The sequence below is a fragment of the Stenella coeruleoalba genome (assembly GCF_951394435.1).
Source record: "Stenella coeruleoalba genome assembly, chromosome: 12".
Lineage (NCBI taxonomy): Eukaryota > Metazoa > Chordata > Mammalia > Artiodactyla > Delphinidae > Stenella > Stenella coeruleoalba.
The window spans coordinates 68256231-68274718 of record NC_137158.1 but is presented as its reverse complement, the minus strand read 5'-3'; the positions used below and the strand labels follow the sequence as shown (position 1 = coordinate 68274718).

General features: G+C 35.8%; 1 protein-coding gene across 2 annotated transcripts in view; it reads right to left on the bottom strand.

Annotated features, from left to right (window-relative positions):
- Positions 1 to 932: 932 nt before the first annotated feature.
- VTA1 (vesicle trafficking 1) overlaps positions 933 to 18488 on the bottom strand; it is a 67182-nt gene continuing 49626 nt past the window's right edge. For both annotated transcript variants that reach the window (XM_079938943.1, XM_079938944.1), the window contains 2 exons: positions 10583 to 10663; positions 933 to 3742 (listed from right to left, as the gene is read on the bottom strand). In XM_079938943.1, the coding sequence (XP_079795069.1) occupies positions 3597 to 3742; positions 10583 to 10663 (227 nt within the window). In that variant the 3' untranslated portion in view covers positions 933 to 3596. The remainder of the gene's footprint in view (positions 3743 to 10582; positions 10664 to 18488) is intronic.

The following is an 18488-nucleotide window of genomic DNA, read 5'->3' as shown; positions in this document are numbered from 1 at the left end:
AAATAGAACTTTTCTACTGGTGGAGGTTTATGTACTGTCCAAACTAGATGATCTGATCCAATTGCTTTGGAACATAAAATGAGTAAAGTTAAAAAAAAATGGGGATGGGTAGAGAAAGCCGTGCAGATCACCAAAAACATTCAACCCTGAGTCAGTTATTGTTGTTTTCAAGTTGAAGATAATTGTAACAATGCTATTAGGATTTAAGTTTCTTTAGAAAGGACAGTATACAACCATTTCTTAACCCATACACAGTGACGTCACATTTCTAGAAGTACAAGTTATATATAAATAAATTCTATGAATACTAGGATGTTAATTTTCAAGACCTGTAACTGGGGTCTTTTTCATGGGTGTAATCTTGAAGCCTGCAAACTTCCTTGACCATAACCTTGGGAACCGTTCTTGGCTTCTAGGTCCAGTTCAGCAGTGATTTGGTGAGATGTCTGTGACAATCACTGTAGACAGAACTTATCTTTTCTTCTTCCTCCTCTGTCTGTATTGACAAAACAGTATTATCAAATAGTTTTACTGGGATGCTCACCAGAACTTGGGAACACTGTACTTCAGCCTAAATGTCAGCAGAATTCTGCGACTTTCCCCACTGCAATTAATGACTACTTGCTCCTTCTAAGCGTTCAAGTTAAATTTGGGGAGTCAACCTTCACTCCTTCTATGCTCATACCTCAGATCCGGTTTATCAGAAATACTGTGGCTCTACAGAAACCCACTACACTGTATAACCTCCACTTCTACTCCTGATGTAAGCCATCATAACACTGCACCTTGAATTGTTGCAATACTCTTTAACTCCTCTCCTAGCTTCCACCCTTGCCCACCTTATGGTCTTGTCTCAACACAGTAGCCAATATGATCCTTTTAAAAGTTGTGGCTACTCTTTTGTTCAAAACCTTTGAGTGGCTCCCTATCTTGCTCAGAGGAAAAGCTTAGTGTTTTACAAAAAGCCTGTGTAATCCTGAGCTTCTCGCTCCTTCACCAGCGTTCCTCACTTATCCCCTCTTCCCTCCTCTGTCGACCTCCCTCTGCCACGAATACTCTTCCTCCCTTTCCCTTTTCACTCAACTGTCACCTCAGTGAGGCTTATTCCATCCTATTTAAATGTGCACAGGTCCACACACACCCAAGCATTTCCTATCCCATACTGTGGTTTTCTCCAGAGCATTTATCACTGTCTAATACAGAAGTTCCTGAAGTGTGATTCCCATCCCACGTGACACTGATGCTGGGCGTCCAGGCACACTTCAGGCGAATCTTCCTCCCAGACTCTCAATCTTTCCTATGGGAGTAGGGCTAAACCACTGACTTGAGGGACCACCAGATTACAAGAAGTGTTTTGTAAAGTGTTTCTTAAATCTCAGAAGGCTGGGCCCCACCCTTGGAATTTCTGATTGGGTAGGACTGGGGTAGGGTCTGAGATTTACATTTCTAACAATTACATGTTCAAAACCACTGGTTGAATAGAATATATGATATACTTTTTATTAAGTTTGTCCGTTTCCTTCCCATTAGAATAAAACTCTATGAGGCAGGGATTTCTTTTTCTTGTTTTCTGCTGTTTCCTCATGCAAAGGACAATACCAGGCACATAGTAGCTGCTCAATAAATACATGTTGGCTGACCAAATGAAAACTATTTACCCTAGTGTTACATCAGAAAATTTCTAACTTTCTCCTGTCAGATTTTATAGCAGATGAAAGCTAAAAAATCTTTATAGTTCAATCCCTTCATGCAAGAAAGCATTTTAAAGTAATGGGCCACAAAACAACTGGGATTTCTGCTACATCACAGCTCACTTCTCAGTGGACTCCGTGGTTTCCACAGCATCTTCTCCCCTCCATGTGCTCTCCCAACTGGGAGCAACAGGTACGGTGTGAAATGAGAGGTGACAGTTTTCTTTCTAGTGGCCAGACATGTTAGGATTTGAATTAAAATTTGCTGAACTGTATTTTACATTTATCTTTTATGACATGAAATATCACCCTAGTCATTTTTCTACTTCAATAAACTTCTATAGAACTATATCAGAGTCCTGGAACTCCAGATGCAAATGTTGAACCCTGCAAATGTTTTAAGAATTCAGCTGTGAAAGATATGAAAATGTTTTTCAGGAGGTATGTTTTTGGGGGGCTTGCTTTTGCAATAATTTAGAACAGTTTATTCTGTCAATATTCATTCTATGGAACTCTATATAAATAACATTACACTTATGCAAAGAAAAATAGGAGGACATAAGAGATTATGAGATAATGATTCATTTTCTTTCAAACAGACTGTCAGAACAGGGGTCAGCAAACTTTTCCTTAAAGGGCCAAGTAGTACATATTTTAGACTTGCAGGCCATATAATTCTGCTATCATGGAAAGCAACCAAACACAAAACATAAATAAATGGCTATTATTTGGTTTCAATAAAACTTTATTTACACAAATGGCCAGCCCATGGACCATAGTTTGCTGACCCCTATGTTAAAAGATTCCCAATATTAGTGGAATGAATGAAATGGACCAGATAATTTAGGTAAATCTGCCAAATTTCTCTCTCTTTACATTCTTATAACTAAAAATAATGACTTTAGAAAAGTGACAATTTTAGCATGCAAAACAGACATTTGGCTCTGTGATAAACTGAATTAGTTAAAAGAATCCTTGTATTTATTTTTTAAACAGCACAAATGCAGGTGACATAGGAAGTCCATAATTCCCACATAACTTATAAACTTAACAACTGAGAGTCTATGTTTTTATAATCTTCTGCATCATTCATAACTATTCACTCTATGGAATCCATTCCATAGCAGCAGAGGAGAACCTTAACTCAAAGCACCAAGTTTCCAGGCATTATTACAAATGTCTTGTTTTCATTCTCTAACACATGCAGTCAAACTGCCTAGGAAGCAAATACCAATTCACCTTAAGCGTCAATGAATAAGGAAAAACAGTTGAGCAACCAACATTACTCTTACGTCTAAAACTGATTCTACCTCTTTACCTTGTTACATTTCCTTCCATGAACATTTTAACTTTTAATGTAGCTATATTTAATATGAATATAAATTGAAATTTGAACATAATCTCTTTCAGATTCAACAGTTTAGGATGTTCGTATCTGTTTCAGAAGTCCTGAGGAAAACAAAAACATTTCTAGAATATTCTGGCAATCTTTATTAAAAGTTAAATTTAGAATTTTATAGCAAAGTAATATGGTCTGTTTGTCCAAATTATAGATTAAAAAATTCCTTAATTTACGTAGATTAAGATACAAAGCTAATTCCCAATACATTTTATAGAAGTGTGTTCTCATTTTTTGAACAAGCAGGGTTCAAATGGGCATTTTTAGGACCTTGCTCACATCAGCCCTATACACCCAGAGACTACTGAATCCACTAAATGGACAATGAAAACTGGTTGAGGCTGCTGATGAATGCTTCAACAGGAATCTGATACACAGACACAGATTCCATTGTTATAGTCAATGGAACTGAAGTCTTCCTTAAAATATGCTCCTGATAGGCTGAAGATAGAGTAGTGGACTGTTAGTTCTTTAAGCCAAAAATGCATGGATGTTGTACAAAGGCTTCATTCTCTGCCTGTAGTCAGTAACTTGAGGGCCTTCTGTAGATTCTGCACTGCAGTGCTGACATCTTCATACTGCAAAGCACTGCCAGCATATTTGCAGTATTTCTGAGCTCTAGCAAAGTCCTCTGGTGTTAGTCGGATATCTCCTAAGAGAAATACAGAGTAATTAAGATATTTATAAAGAATATAGGAAGCGTTCTTTTAGGCTAGGTAAATGCTTATATTCAAGATTACAGAAAATGTTTAAGGTTATATTAAAAACTGAGGGTTGTTTTCCCCAATCCCCAGTTGTATTTGAATAGTTTCTTTATGCTTTTAAATTTTTAAATTACTAATATAAACCATACAGATGTCAATACATAACAACTTATATGAGCAAGATTTTCCTACCAGAAGTCATAAACTGGAAGCCTTTATATTTTGGCAAATTAACTGCAAAAAAAATCATATTCTGTATAAAACAAGGAAAATTGCTTTGGTGTGTATGTTAGAATTGCTGAGACTCTCTTCATGGAACAATAAATACACACAGACTAAACCATTCAACCCTCATTTGAACTAGAATATAAATATAACTCAAAAAAAAATTAAATGACAAACTTTATGTTAAAAAATTACATAAGTCATCTAACTTTTTTTAAGCAAGAAAATAGTTTGCATTTTTGTGCTGTCCATATACAAAACTCTACGGTTTAACTAAGACATATCATTACACTACACAATTTTTAAACATGTAAACAACCCTTACCAATTATTTGTCCAAAATTTTTTCCAGCAAGTTTTCTAGTTACACTATGATTGATATGGATGAGCCCAACTAAATAATTTGGGTAAAAAAAACACACTGAAAACATTTCATTTAATCTAAGATTTGAATATATTTGAATATATATTTCTAAAGGTGAAATTAAAACTGACTTTGTGTCTTATCTTTGGAAATAAATACAATTTTCTTTAGAAATTTTTATGAGGACTCTAAGGAGAACTGGTCAGAAGGCTGGGGGCATACAATATAACGAAAAGATAATATATTTCGATTCTGTTTCTAAATGAACATATATTTTGATCCTGTTTATAAGCTTGTAGTTATAAATATAATTACTTTTTTTAGTTGCTTTTAATTTTGCCAGATAGTACAGCATTAAATGAAAACTTTGACATTCCCTAGGCAAGGACTTCAAAGTATTTAGCAATTCCAGATACTCTGATACTAAATTCTTATCCAAATTATTATTTTCTAAAAATTTTCAAAAAAGAATACTGAAACAATGTATCCTAAAGTTTCTAGCCCAGTGTAAGTGCTGAATAACTTCAACAAAGGAATATAAAAAAGCTGTCTGTACTTTAAATTCTTTCCCACATTTTAAAAGGAATAAAAGTTCACATAGAATTAAACATTGATTAAATTTCAGATTTTAAGATAATGCACTTATACATCTACATATAGTAACTAGCCCAGTGTGTTACACATACAAAGCCTTCAAATATTTGTTGAATTAATATTATTAAAGCTTATATTAAGAGTTGGTCCTTACTGTTGTGAATCAGAGATTACACATTCCAATTTTAACAGAACTTATTTTAATTTCCCTGAATTCTGGTCTTGCCTAAACGTAAGAAATACAAATGAATAAACTAGTAAAATGTAATTATATATTTAAAAAACAAAAAACAGTTTCTCCACAGTTCTATTTTTAGTATTGTAGTGACTTGGCATTTCTTACCCATTAAACCTAAAAAACAACTGTCCTGCAGTTCTTTTGACAATTTAGTCAGGCACACTTCTTATTTTTTTTACTGAAAGATTCATCAATGTTTTTTCAAAGTATATTGAGAGGCTCTAGTCACCTAGATGTGTACTATTATCTAGGTGAGTGAGACATATTATCTAGGTGAGTGAGACATCTATGAAAATTAAGTTTACCTTAATACTACTCATTTTGTGCTTTAATAGTCTATTCTTCTATCTCCAGGCAATGTTTAAATATGTAAGACATCTATCCAGAATTTACTGGACTTTCTGGAGGAAAGCCCTAATGCTCAGGACTAATTTTATTTTTTACAGCATCAGCTTTAACACTGTTTTGCTGACATATCACTTATTTATTAATAAGATAAAAATGTGTATAGTAGTAAGAACTCCGTTACTATTTTAGTTTTTATAAACTTATCTACTAGTGATAAAACTATTTAAAAACAAAAATATTGCATTTTTTTATGGTATAACAATTTCAATATTTATAAAATGAATATCTTAGAAAACTATAATTATAGATACATAATATATAGCTTACAGCATGTATGACAAATTATGTAACTATCTTATAAAATGTAATAACTAGATGATAAGAACCAACTTAGATTTAGATGCAAAATGTAATTTACAAATTTATATAGATGTTAAGATTTATTTTTACCAATTAAATATATAAATATTTATAAGTAAATATATATTTATGTAGAATATATAAAAATATTCTATATAAATATATAATATATATATAAAGAACTTAAAAAGCCATGTCAAATAGTTACTTTTGCTATTTTGTAATATTTCAAGCTTTCTTTCCTTTAAAAATATTATCTATAAGTCATTAATAATAAAACACATGAATTAAAATTTTAAATTAAATAAAATTTGCTTCCTAGTTAGGATTCTTTTAAATTAGCATTTAAAAACTAAATAGAGAAAGTAAAAAAGACATAACAAAGGAAAACACATTTTAGGAAGAGAACAACTATTCAATTTCAGTTTCTCTGATTTTATATTCAAAATAGTAACTATTACTTAATGCACCTAAATGAAAGTTGTTTTTTTTCCTATCATTAAAATTTACCAGAAGCCATAATCAGAACCAGAGAGAGCACACTGTGGACCTAAAAGGTGTTTAAAGAATTAGAAAAAAGAAAGATCACATACAGCTAATCCAACCGTTAAAAAAAAAAAAAGAATTAGAGAAGTTGTCTAATTTAATATAATATCTCTTTTTTGAAATCTGTGCTTATAAGTTCCAGATGCCTTCACGAAGACTGTCTTTATCACAGAGCTGCTTCTCCCCTTCATAGGGCAGGACAAGAACCGGGCAGAGGAGAGGTAGAGCCATCAGTTAAGTTCTCTATTCCGGGGGAAAGAGCCTGGGTCAGCACTGGATCAAAAGTAACATTATTTGGTATAAAGAGAAATCCCTGCATGCTCAGTTGCTAGAAGCATCTATTTCCAAGGTTGATTTATCTAACCTTGGCAGAAGATGGAATACTTAATTGTAAATATTTCCGAAATGGGTCTTTAGAGATTTTTTCCTACTTAACTAGAAATGCATGTGAAGGACCTTGGATAATCTGATCCTAGTGTACTCAATTATCCTCTGACTTGAATGGAAAGCATAGGCAAAAATCTTATGGGAATCATCTGATTCCCTGAAGTAAATCTTGGAGGTAAATATAAAGTACAGTACTGACCCCTTAAATCCAGGCATCGCCAGGACACATCACTTAATAATGGCAACAGCAATGATTAGAGGCAGAATATTATTATGTCACGAACCATACTAAATATTTTTCATATATTCTATTTAATTTTTAAAAAACCTTTAAGCAGTAAGTTGTTATTCGCACTCTAATACTATCAGGTATATACAAGTTAAAAAAGTAAATACTGAACTTCAAATACCTACCTTCCCAATTCCATTCTCCTCTTCAGAGTGAGCCACAAATTCACTATAAAAGTATTTAACCTTTTTTAATATGTGCACAGTATTCCATAGGACAGATGAGCCATAATTTCTCATTAATAGACATTTAAAATTGTTTTCTACTAATACAAGTGATGCTGAAATAAAATACCCTTGTAAATACATTTTGTGCTCATGTCTAAATATTTCTCTAAGATAGATTCCCAAAAGTGGAATAGCTGAGTCAAAAAAAATTTGCAATTCTGACAGTGACAGAATGCTACTGAAGAAGGCTTCACCAATTTATATTCCCACCAACAGCATACAAATCATTCCCTATGTTTATTTCTCTGTTTTTTTTCCCTATTAAGTTTTATTTATTTATTTGCAGGAGCTCTTTATATATGCTCTGAACAGTAATTCTTTATTTTTTTAAGTATTGATTTCCTCCTGGTCTATTAGTTGCATTTTAACAATATAATGGGGAGAAGAAATCTTTTGCTGTATGCAATTTATTACTTTTCATTAGTCTAACCTGTTAAGATACAACCAAATGAGATACAGGAATTGGGGGATAGTATCTAATATATATTTTTTCTAACATCAGTTTTGATGTTTTGTTTTTCTTGCCACACTGTTCCAAATGCCACTTTTGTCATTATTTTAATTCCCATACTGTGTGGCCTGATTTCTGGATTCTTTATTCTGTTTCACTGTTCTGTCTAGTCTGCTTCTGATATTTTCACATCATATTTTAGGGAGAGCTTTTACAGGTACATGGGACTGTAGAGAGGAATCTGGAAAACAAGTTTAACAGAGGAATATAGTATTTACTGGGCAGGTTATCTGTCTACTAATAGACATTTTCCACTATGTTCTTGGGTAATTTGCTAGTTTATTATAGTTTCTTTACTCTTCTTACCTTAGCACTGTGTTCCCCCATGAAACATACACAGACTCTTTTTTTTTTGCGGTACGTGGGCCTCTCACTGCTGTGGCCTCTCCCGTTGCGGAGCTCAGGCTCCGGATGTGCAGGCTCAGTGGCCATGGCTCACGGGCCTAGCCGCTCCGTGGCATGTGGGATCTTCCCGGACCGGGGCACAAACCCGTATCCCCTGCATCAGCAGGCGGACTCTCAACCACTGTGCCACCAGGGAAGCCCCATACACATACTCTTAAACTAGGCCTTTCAGGATTCAAAGGCCATTGCAGCTCTTGATTTTAGGTTTTATAACTTATCTGCTTTTAATAAAATCAGGAAAAGTAGAATAAACTTAACATAACTCATACACTTAAATAAGTCATCTACCTTGCCCCTGCCCACTTCACTTTTGAATTATTTCTATTTTTTGTTTTCTCTAGGTTACTTCCCTAACCCCAGTTGATAAGCCTATACCATTTCTTGATTTATCAGTCTTTAGGCTTTATCTACTGACACTCTGCTATGAAAGGTAAAGAATTTATCTCACTATCCTCCTCTCCTGCCCTGTCTCCTTCTAAATTTATTAGTGCTTTCAAATTTCTTAGTTGCTTACTTTTGTCTTCTACTTCTCATTCCATCAACTCTAGAAAAAAATCACAACATTTCACTTCTGGACACTCATCCTAATAACAGCTTTCTTTTATTCCACCTTTCAACTTCCAGAAATATCTCTCTACCTTCACTTGTCAGTGTTGATTTATATTCTGCCCTGAATAAAGTATTCTGTTTGTGATAAGCCTATGCCATTGCAAGGAGAATGTTCTTTGTGTCCAAGTCAAACAAAATCCCTTTTCTTATATTTCATAATTCTATTATTGCTCAAAATCATGGCATATTTCAGTTTGCTTCTTACTTGAAACTACTTGTACGATTTAAAATGTTTTCTTGGATCTTTTCGTTCTTCTTGGGAAAGGAATTCTACAGCTTCTTATCCATTTCTTTCCCAGTCTACAGCTTCTTATTCTATGTATTGCATAGAATCCACTTGATTTTTCTTAAAGGAGGGGAGCTCTGATTTTCTGTTCTAATTTTAGAGCAATTGCTTTTCAAGCCTATGGAAAAGCTGTCAATGGACTTTTTCTTTAGGTGACCTAAGATTAATTTCACCAATTCTTATATCTCGTATTTCTTTTCTTGGTTATCATTCTTTTCTTGATGGAGTAACTTCTTCTGATAACTTCCTTAGAAATGGTGTATGGTAGGCAAAACTTCAGAATCCTTACATATTTAATAATATTTATTTTGCCTTCATACCTGACAGTTTGGTTGGGTAAAGAATTCCAGGGTTCTAGTTCTAGATGGTAGACTAAGCATACATAATTGACTATTTTTCCTTCTGAAACTATATTAAAATGATAAGGTAAAACAAAACGAAATAAAATTCCAAAACTGAAGGAAAAGCAGAGAAGAGAAAAGAGTGTAAAAACTGGAAAGGATAATTGACAAGAGATTTAAAGAAACTTCTAGAAAAGTAGAAATTAAGTGAAGGTATGCTGTTAGATAAAACAGTGTCAAAAAAAATCCCAACTCAGAACATGTAATATAGGAGGCAACTGGGGAGCCTATCCAGAGAAACTTCAGAGAGGGTCTAGCTGTATGAGGAGTGGGACTGGGGGGATCTTTACTGAGTCAGTCTAAAACAATTATCTGCACTAGTTTCACATCCTTCCCCCCTCTATCAACCTCTGCATACCTGTACACCCTCAGCCTTAATGGCTTTCCATCTCTCACATGAGACCCTAGACAAAAAAGATAGAGAATGTCTCTCTAAAATTGTGGAATTAACTTCCTGGACAGAGCTAGGATGGACAAGGTATGTGTGGTACACTCTTTGCCATCCCTCTCCAAGAAAAGATCTCATCCATGGCTGAGATGCAGGAGGAAGCTGAATGGCCTGTTCCCACTCACAGGGGAGAACAGAAAAATCAAGTGAGAAACAGACCTGCAGACATAGTATCGGGGGAAATTCAATAACATCTACTGAAAATAATCAATCAACATCTTCATTCTAAATATAAAAGGACTAATCTCAGCAGACACATGAAGAAAACTCTGAATAAGAATGACCAAATTAAACAAACAGAACAACGAAGTGGGGGAAAAAAAAAGAAGTTGAAAAGATTTAAAAAGAAAGAGAGAATGCCTTTGGATTTAGGTATTTTTGATAATAAGAAACAATCTTGGTTTACTGGAGAATCTAGTGAATAAAGGCATTCAAAGAAATGTGTTTCAAATTACCTAGACATTCAAATACACTGCACTCCTAAGATAAAAGTACAAAACAACGCCCCCAAACAGCAGAAACACTATATCTCATAAAACAGCTGACTTACCCTGGGAAACTGTATTGAAAAGTGCAGGATCAATGGCCGGAATAGTCTGTGGAGTAGGCTGGATAGTGTTACTTGCTACACCTGCAAATCAGAAAACCATAAATGGGTATAAAAGTGTTACACCTCTCAATTACATTCTAGGAAAGTGCTCAAAGGATCATGGAGGAATTTCATTACTTCACTTAATTACTTTCTTGAAACCTTAATGAACTGAAATTTGATATACTTATTTGACGGTGGAGGCTGCTATAGGAAATATGCAGAAAAATACATTTTGAGTGTTTACACACATGTATTGGCCACACATTTCTTATCATGTATTTTGCATTTTCTATCATGTCTAATACTTCAAGTTGCTTCTCAAGTAAAGCTTACCTAATATCTGTAGAAGTAACAGACTCCCTTCCTACCTTTTAATTTCTTAAATAAATAATTAATTTTGGGGATAAGGTGGGCTATAATTATGATTTAGTTTAACTTATGGGATGAGTCCCATTTCATCACTATGAATGAAATTATAAATTATATATTCCAGTTTTCTAGTTTATGTTTTTAAGATAATATTTTTATATATCCAATAAGCAATTAGTTTTGACTTCCTATTAGAACCTGTCATGACTGTCATATTTAGTGGATAACTAGCATTCTTGACTAATACTAAGTAATATACTAGAGTTGAAGATTATTAATCATCTAAAAAATTAACATAAATTGTTGAAACTTCCCAAAAGAGACTTAGGTGATTCAATTAACAAGAAAGCAAATGAACAGGAAAAGTTGATTGCTCTTGATTAATGGACTGCCCTAAGCTAAGAGGATTCTTCTGCCCTAAGCTAAGAGGTTAAATCTGAATAGGCAATCTGTAGTAACGGTAAAGTAGGATAGACACTAGGACAAGAAGGCGGAAACAGAAGAGAGGGAGAAAACAAATTGTGAAGTTTTCAGGGTCACGGATACATAGCCAATGAGAGTTCTAGAGCTATGGTTTCACAAAGGTTGACTGAAGTTCTGAAATATATTCTGCAGCTATGAAGTCTTGAGTGTGAAGGATCTTCTCAATCCCTATCCAAAGGAAAAAAAATGGTTTAAATATATACTATTTTATCTCATTTAATTTTGTCTTAGGACAAACTAGTTTCACTTTACAGGCTTGGTGCTATTAAGTCATGAAAGTCTTACTTTTTAAACTAAAAATTGAACTAACAAAAATTTTAACAGTACAAAGGGGTATGGATGAAAAGTCAAGTACAAATTTTAAATAGTACAAAAAAAAAAAAAGAGAGGCAGAGGAAAAAAAAAACGGTGAAAAGCCTGCCTCTCATTCCTATTCCAGGTCACTTGAGGGCTATCACTAGTTTTAGAATACCCTTCTATGCACATACAAACATGTGTGTGTCCAGGCGTGTGTGTGTGTACAAGGAAATAAATGTACTTTGCTAAGAAATTTGTGTTCTAGCCTAAATCAAAACCCTCCGGACAAACTCCTTTCTCTATGGAGAATGCATTATTTGGTATGTATGTTTTGCCAGTGGTAATATGTCTGCATACTGTACTATTCTGTGCATTTTTCACTTAATATGCCTTAGCAATAATTCCAGATTAAATATATTTAAATCCACCTTTTTTTTTTTTAAGATTTTTTTTTGTGTGTGGACCATTTTAAAATCTTTATTGAATTTGTTAAAACACTGCTTCTGTTTCATGTTTTGGCTTTTTGGCCATGAGGCATGTGGGATCTTAGCTCCCCAACCAGGGATTGAACCTGCACCCCCTGCACTACAAGGCAAAGTCTTAACCCATGGACCGCCAGGGAAGTCCCTAATCCTCCTTGTTCTTTTTAATGGCTACATAGTGTTCCATTCCATGCATGAACCACAATTTATAATGCTATCCATTACTGACGAACATTTACGTTGTTTCCAAACTTTTGTTGCTAAAGCTAATACTACATGAATATTTTTATACACTGTATACATATATATGCATGAATATATTTACAGGAAAAAAATTACAGAAGTATAACTGCAAAGTCAGGAGACATACAAATTTAAACTGACCAATTCAATGTCTATCTTTTGCCTGATTTTGATAAATACTAACAAACTATATTAAACTGTAAACATATGACATAATTCTCCCCATAAAACTTGAACTTTCAAAGGCACATAATTTACATAACATATATATTTTAAAGTTAGAATGCAAGATTTGAGAGGGCTCTTGAGACTACCTGGTGAAGTCCAGTGATTTGAAGCAGCTGAGCATAAAAACACAGGTAGGTGACTATATATATTCTTCACACAGATCTTTAGAAAAGAGGATAAGTTGACAACCATCTCACAATCTGGATATCAGTGCCATTCCTTACTAAGTAATTTGTGCTTCTGCCTAAATTAAAATTCTCCTAACAAACCCTTTTCTCTATGGAGAAGGCATACTTTCTTTGGTCAGCCTCCTGCATTAATTTTTAAATGCTTATTTGTACATCTCCAGATGATTAATTAAGTAGGTAATATTATTTAACAAGAACAAAACAGAATTTACAGAGAAATAATTTACTTACGTAGTAAAATTTTACTTGAGCGATATTAAAAGAAAAACACAGGTAATCTGCATTTTATTAAGAACTTTGGTCACAGTCATTCAACCAAGACTTGAACAGACAGCACAGGCTGCTCAACACGCCTCATGCAGCAGTCAGAAGATGCTGCTTCTCATTTGTTTCCACGCCCAGGGACCAAGGCCTGTGTTCTTGGCAGCCATCATGACATGTTCCCACTGGGGCCTAGCATACAGGTTCAACTAAGTGCATAAATATCTGTTAAATCAGTAAAGATGGTTTTTAGTTTATGTTATTTATTTTTTGAAATGCCCAAATCTAGTTAATTTTCCTTCTTTCTTGATTTGGAAAGATTTCAACTGTCAATTATTGAATGGATTGCAGCCCCCTGGACTACAGTATGTTGGAATGATGTCACCATAAAAACATTCCTGGGGGAAAGCAGAACTGTGTTAGAAATTTCTTTCTTTCTATTACTTAACAAAAAGCAATGTTAACAAGTAACTTCTGGTTAATTTTTTAGCGGATGGTTGTTACACAGGCTATTTGATGAGATTAATATATATTCAAGAATTAAATGCTATATGATTTCTAATTAAGTACTAAATTGTTCTCCTGACTATGTGGTGTGGGGATTCTGAAAAGGGAGAAATGGGTGTTAGTTAGAAAACTCTAGAAGATGTTGTAAAAAGTATTAATTAAACAGAACCCTGAAGGTCAGTAGCATTTGAAGAGCCAGAGAAAGAGAAAGACATGCTAACTATGAGGAACACTGTAAGCAAATGTAAGAAGATTGGGTTAAATAAACCTCAGAATAGTCATGGAAAATAGCACTGATAGAAATGGTTAGGCCAGAATATTAACCACTTTGAAAGCTGTACAGCAGAATTCAAATGCAGTACTTCTGTCACTTAAAAGAACAACAATAAAAGAGCTAAGCTTTGGATTTACTTATGAGGTGAGCTGCATTTATAATTAAAAGGCTAGCATTTATTCTAAAATAACTCTTTTAATCTATTTAGATTTATCACTGACATCTTCAATATTTACAGACTGTGAAAAGCATGTTTCAAGAGAAAGAAAAAATCATAGGCTGTATTGCCTCTATCTGATATTACACAGTGGTAAAAGCACAAAGAGGTAAACACTTGGCTGTTCAAACAATCTCTATCCCGGCCCTCCTTGCACCCTCTGCTTTTCTGTGGAAGAACTAAAAACTGTATATTAGTACATACTATTCTTTTCAGCTATCTTAAGGATTTCCCTTTGATAAAAGTGCATCCTGGACCTTTATAGGAGAGAAAGTAAATCATTCTTAAAGTGAGTAAAAGGGGAAACATCTGCTATATTTATAAACTAAAAATGTTATTTCACTTTCTATTAGGCAACTATGAACTTTTTTTTTTTTACTGTTTTAAATATAATAGAAAAAAAAATCTGCCAGCAAAGAGGAGATTCCCATATCTCAAGCCAACCTTAAGAGGAAAAATATTATGAGAAATGTAGGTTTTGATTTGATAGAACTTTAGTTCCTTGGAAGGGAAACAGAAGGGAGGTGCCAAAAACATGAAATCCAAAAGACTTGGATTCAAATTCTAGTACTGTTACTTATTAGGTATGTTTCTATGTGTATTTTTTTTGGATAACTGCTTAATTTCTTTAGTTTGTAAAGTAGGGATAGCAATATCTAATATAGCTCTGTTAGAATAAGTTTATGAAATAGCTATGATAATTATTTAAATGCTAAGTCTATAAGAATGTACACCTGATGCCCTAAAGCAGTTCCAAGGTTTTTAGTTTTATGTCTCACTCTGAAGAACATAAGAGAGTGAAAAAAAAAAAATAAGGCTCATGCCAGATTTAAATGGATCAAAATGAACTGTTCATGCCAGAAAACTTCCTAACAGAAATAGAAGACTACCTCCTGATATCTATCTTTATGTGTGGATATTCTGAGCAGGAGTCTATTAGCTTGAACATATGAAACTACTAATATTTTATCACTTTTGTTGTACAAAAAGACACTTTGTTTGGTTCAACCTATTATAACCCTCCTACTACAAGCATATTTTCCCTCTCATATATACACACAGTATGCCTACATATAAAATATATGTATATGGGCCTATACCACAACTCTGCCCTAAGATACACTGCCTGAGCAATACCCCTTAGGCAATCTTTTTGTAAGGTCAATGTCCTACCCCAACAGTGACACTTTTCTTGATTCACAAAATGATTTTAAGTGTTCATTAACTTCCTATTAAATACCCTTTCTTTGGCACAGAAATAGGAAGGAACATTAAAAAAAAGGAAGCACAACTAAGGCACGTACCAGGCACCTGTGGAGGACCACGGACACCTAAGGGGACGGCAGGAACCCCCAGCGACCGGGTAGGACGTGGGGCGCGGGGGGGTAGTGAAGGGGGAGGAGAAGTGGAGGTGGGAGGGACTGGTGCCCCTGTGGGGGGGGGGCTGGGGGAGGGGAAGGGATCCCACGCCAGAAGGGGGAAACTGGGGAACCACTGGGAGGGCAGAGGATCAAAAGGGAGCGTGGCCAGGTTTCTCCTGCCCACTTGGGCCCCCAGGAACCTGCTGAGATCCTGGGCCTGATCCTCTGCCCACCACGGCCCCCTCCAGCCATGCGGGTCCTGACAGAGCGGGAGGGAGGGAAGGGGGAGCAAAAGTAAAGGCTGGACCTCTGGAACCAGTGCCCCTGAGGGGTGGCTGGGGAAAGGGAGGAATTCCTAAACCCAGTGACCCACACACGGTTAGGGGTCCCGTGGGGATGGGGGAGACCCTGGGGAGGAACGGCGGGGGGGGGGTACTCAGAGGAACAGAAGGGAATGGGGCCAGAGCTTTCCCTGTCCACTTAGCTACGGGGGAGCCTGCTGGGCTCTTGGGCCTAATCCTCTGCCCTCGGAGCCAACCTCCTGCCGTGCAGAGCCCAAGCCCCACTCCCACACGCTCACCCAGGCCCTACCTCCAAACTCCGGAACTCCACACTCCAGAGGCCCTCCTTTGTACATGCTGCCTCTCGCCTTCCCTTCAGGTCCTAAGCAGAGGCCCCGTCCCCAGGGCCTTTTCCAGCTGGGTCCTGAGCCTAGGCCCCGCCCCACGCTCAAACGTCACCCCCCCCACCCGCCTAGGCCCCGCCCTACCCTAAACCCCGCCCCTGCCTAAGTTCCACCCCCGCCTAAATTCTGCCCCATACAAAGGCTTTTTTTTCCCTCCTCTTTTAGATTGGGGTTCTGTTTTATCTTGTGGATTCACTGTTGTTGATTCATTTACATTTCTATTTTTCCTAATAAAGCTTTTATTTTTCTAAATTTATTTTATTCTTTATAGTTTGTTATTGTTCTCTCTCTTTGGCTTGTTCCCCTGACCTCCCTTTTTTTCTTTCTTTTTTTTTTTTTTTTTTTTTTTGCTGTGCCATGCAGCTTGCCAGATCTTCACTCCCAGGCTGGAGGTCAGGCCCCAGCTCCTGTGGTGGGGGCTCCAAGTCCAACCCACTGGACTAACAGAGAACCTCAGATCCCAAGAAATATTCATCAGAGTAAGACCTCCCAGAGGTCCTCCTCTGAACACCAAGACCCAGCTCTATCCAACTGCCTGCAAACTCCAGTGCTGGACACCTCAGGCCAAACAACCAGTAAGACAGGAATAAAGCCTCACCCATCAAAAAAAATTTTTTTTAATGGAAATGACAAAAAAATATGTTACAGATGAAGAAGCAAGGTAAAAACCTACAAGACCAAATAAATGAAGATGATTAGCCAACCTACCTGAAAAAGAATTCAGAGTAATCATAGTAAACATGACCCAAAATCTGGGAAACAGAATGGAGAAAATACAAGAAACATTTAACAAAGATCTAGAAGAACTAAAGAGCAAACAAACAGTGATGAACAACACAATAACTGAAACTGAAAATACTCTAGAACGAATGAACAGCAGAATAACTGAGGCAGAAGAACGGATACGTGAGCTGGAAGATAAAATGGTGGAAATAACTGCCAGGGAGCAGAGAAAAGAAAAAAGAATGAAGAGAATTGAGGACAGTCTCAGAGACCTCTGGGACAACACTGAACACACCAACATTCGAATTATAGGGGTCCCAGAAGAAGAAGAGAAAAAGAAATGGTCTGAGAAAATATTTGAAGAGATTATAGTTGAAAACTTCCCTAGCATGGGAAAGGAGATAGTCAATCAAATCCAGGAAGCACAGAGAGTGCCATATATGATAAACCCAAAGAGAAACATGCCAGACACATATTACTCAAACTATCAAAAATTAAATACAAATAAAAAATATTAAAAGCAGCAAGAGAAAAGCAACAAATAACATACAAGGGAATCCCCATAAAGTTAACAGCTGATCTTTCAGGAGAAATTCTGCAAGCCAGAAGGGAGTGGCAGGACATATTTAGAGTGAAGAAAGGGATAAACCTACAACCAAGATTACTCTACCCGGCAAGGATCTCATTCAGATTCGATGGAGAAATTAAAACCTTACAGCAAGCAAAAGCTAAGAGAATTCAGCACCACCAAACCAGCTTTACAACAAATGCTAAAGGAACTTCTCTAGGCAGGAAACACAAGAGAAGGAAAAGACCTATAATAACAAACCCCCCCAAATTAAGAAAATGGTAATAGGAACATACATATCGATAATTACCTTAAATTGAAATGGATTAAATGCTCCAACCAAAAGACACAGACTGGCTCAATGGATACAAAAACAAGACCTGTATATATGCTGTCTACAAGAGACCCATTTCAGACCTAGGGAACATACAGACAGAAAGTGAGGGCATGGAAAAAGATATTCCATGCAAATGGAAATCAAAAGAAAGCTGGAGTAGCAATTCTCATATCACACAAAATAGACTTTAAAATAAACACTATTACAAGAGACAAAGAAGGACAGTACATAACGATCAAGGGATCAATCCAAGAAGAAGATATAACAATGGTAAATATTTATGCATCCAACATAGGAGCACCTCAATACATAAGGCAAATGTTAACAGCCATAAAAGGGGAAATCGACAGGAACACAATAATAGTAGGAGACTTTAACACACCACTTTCACCAATGGACAGATCATCCAAAATGAAAATAAGGAAACACAAGCTTTAAATGACACATTAAACAAGATGGACTTAATTGATATTTATAGGACATTCCCATCCAAAAGCAACAGAATACACTTTCTTCTCAAGTGCTCATGCAACATTCTCCAGAATAGACCATATCTTGGGTCACAAATCAAGCCTTGGTAAATATAAGAAAATTGAAATCATATCAGGTATCTTTTCCGACCACAACCCCATAAGACTAGA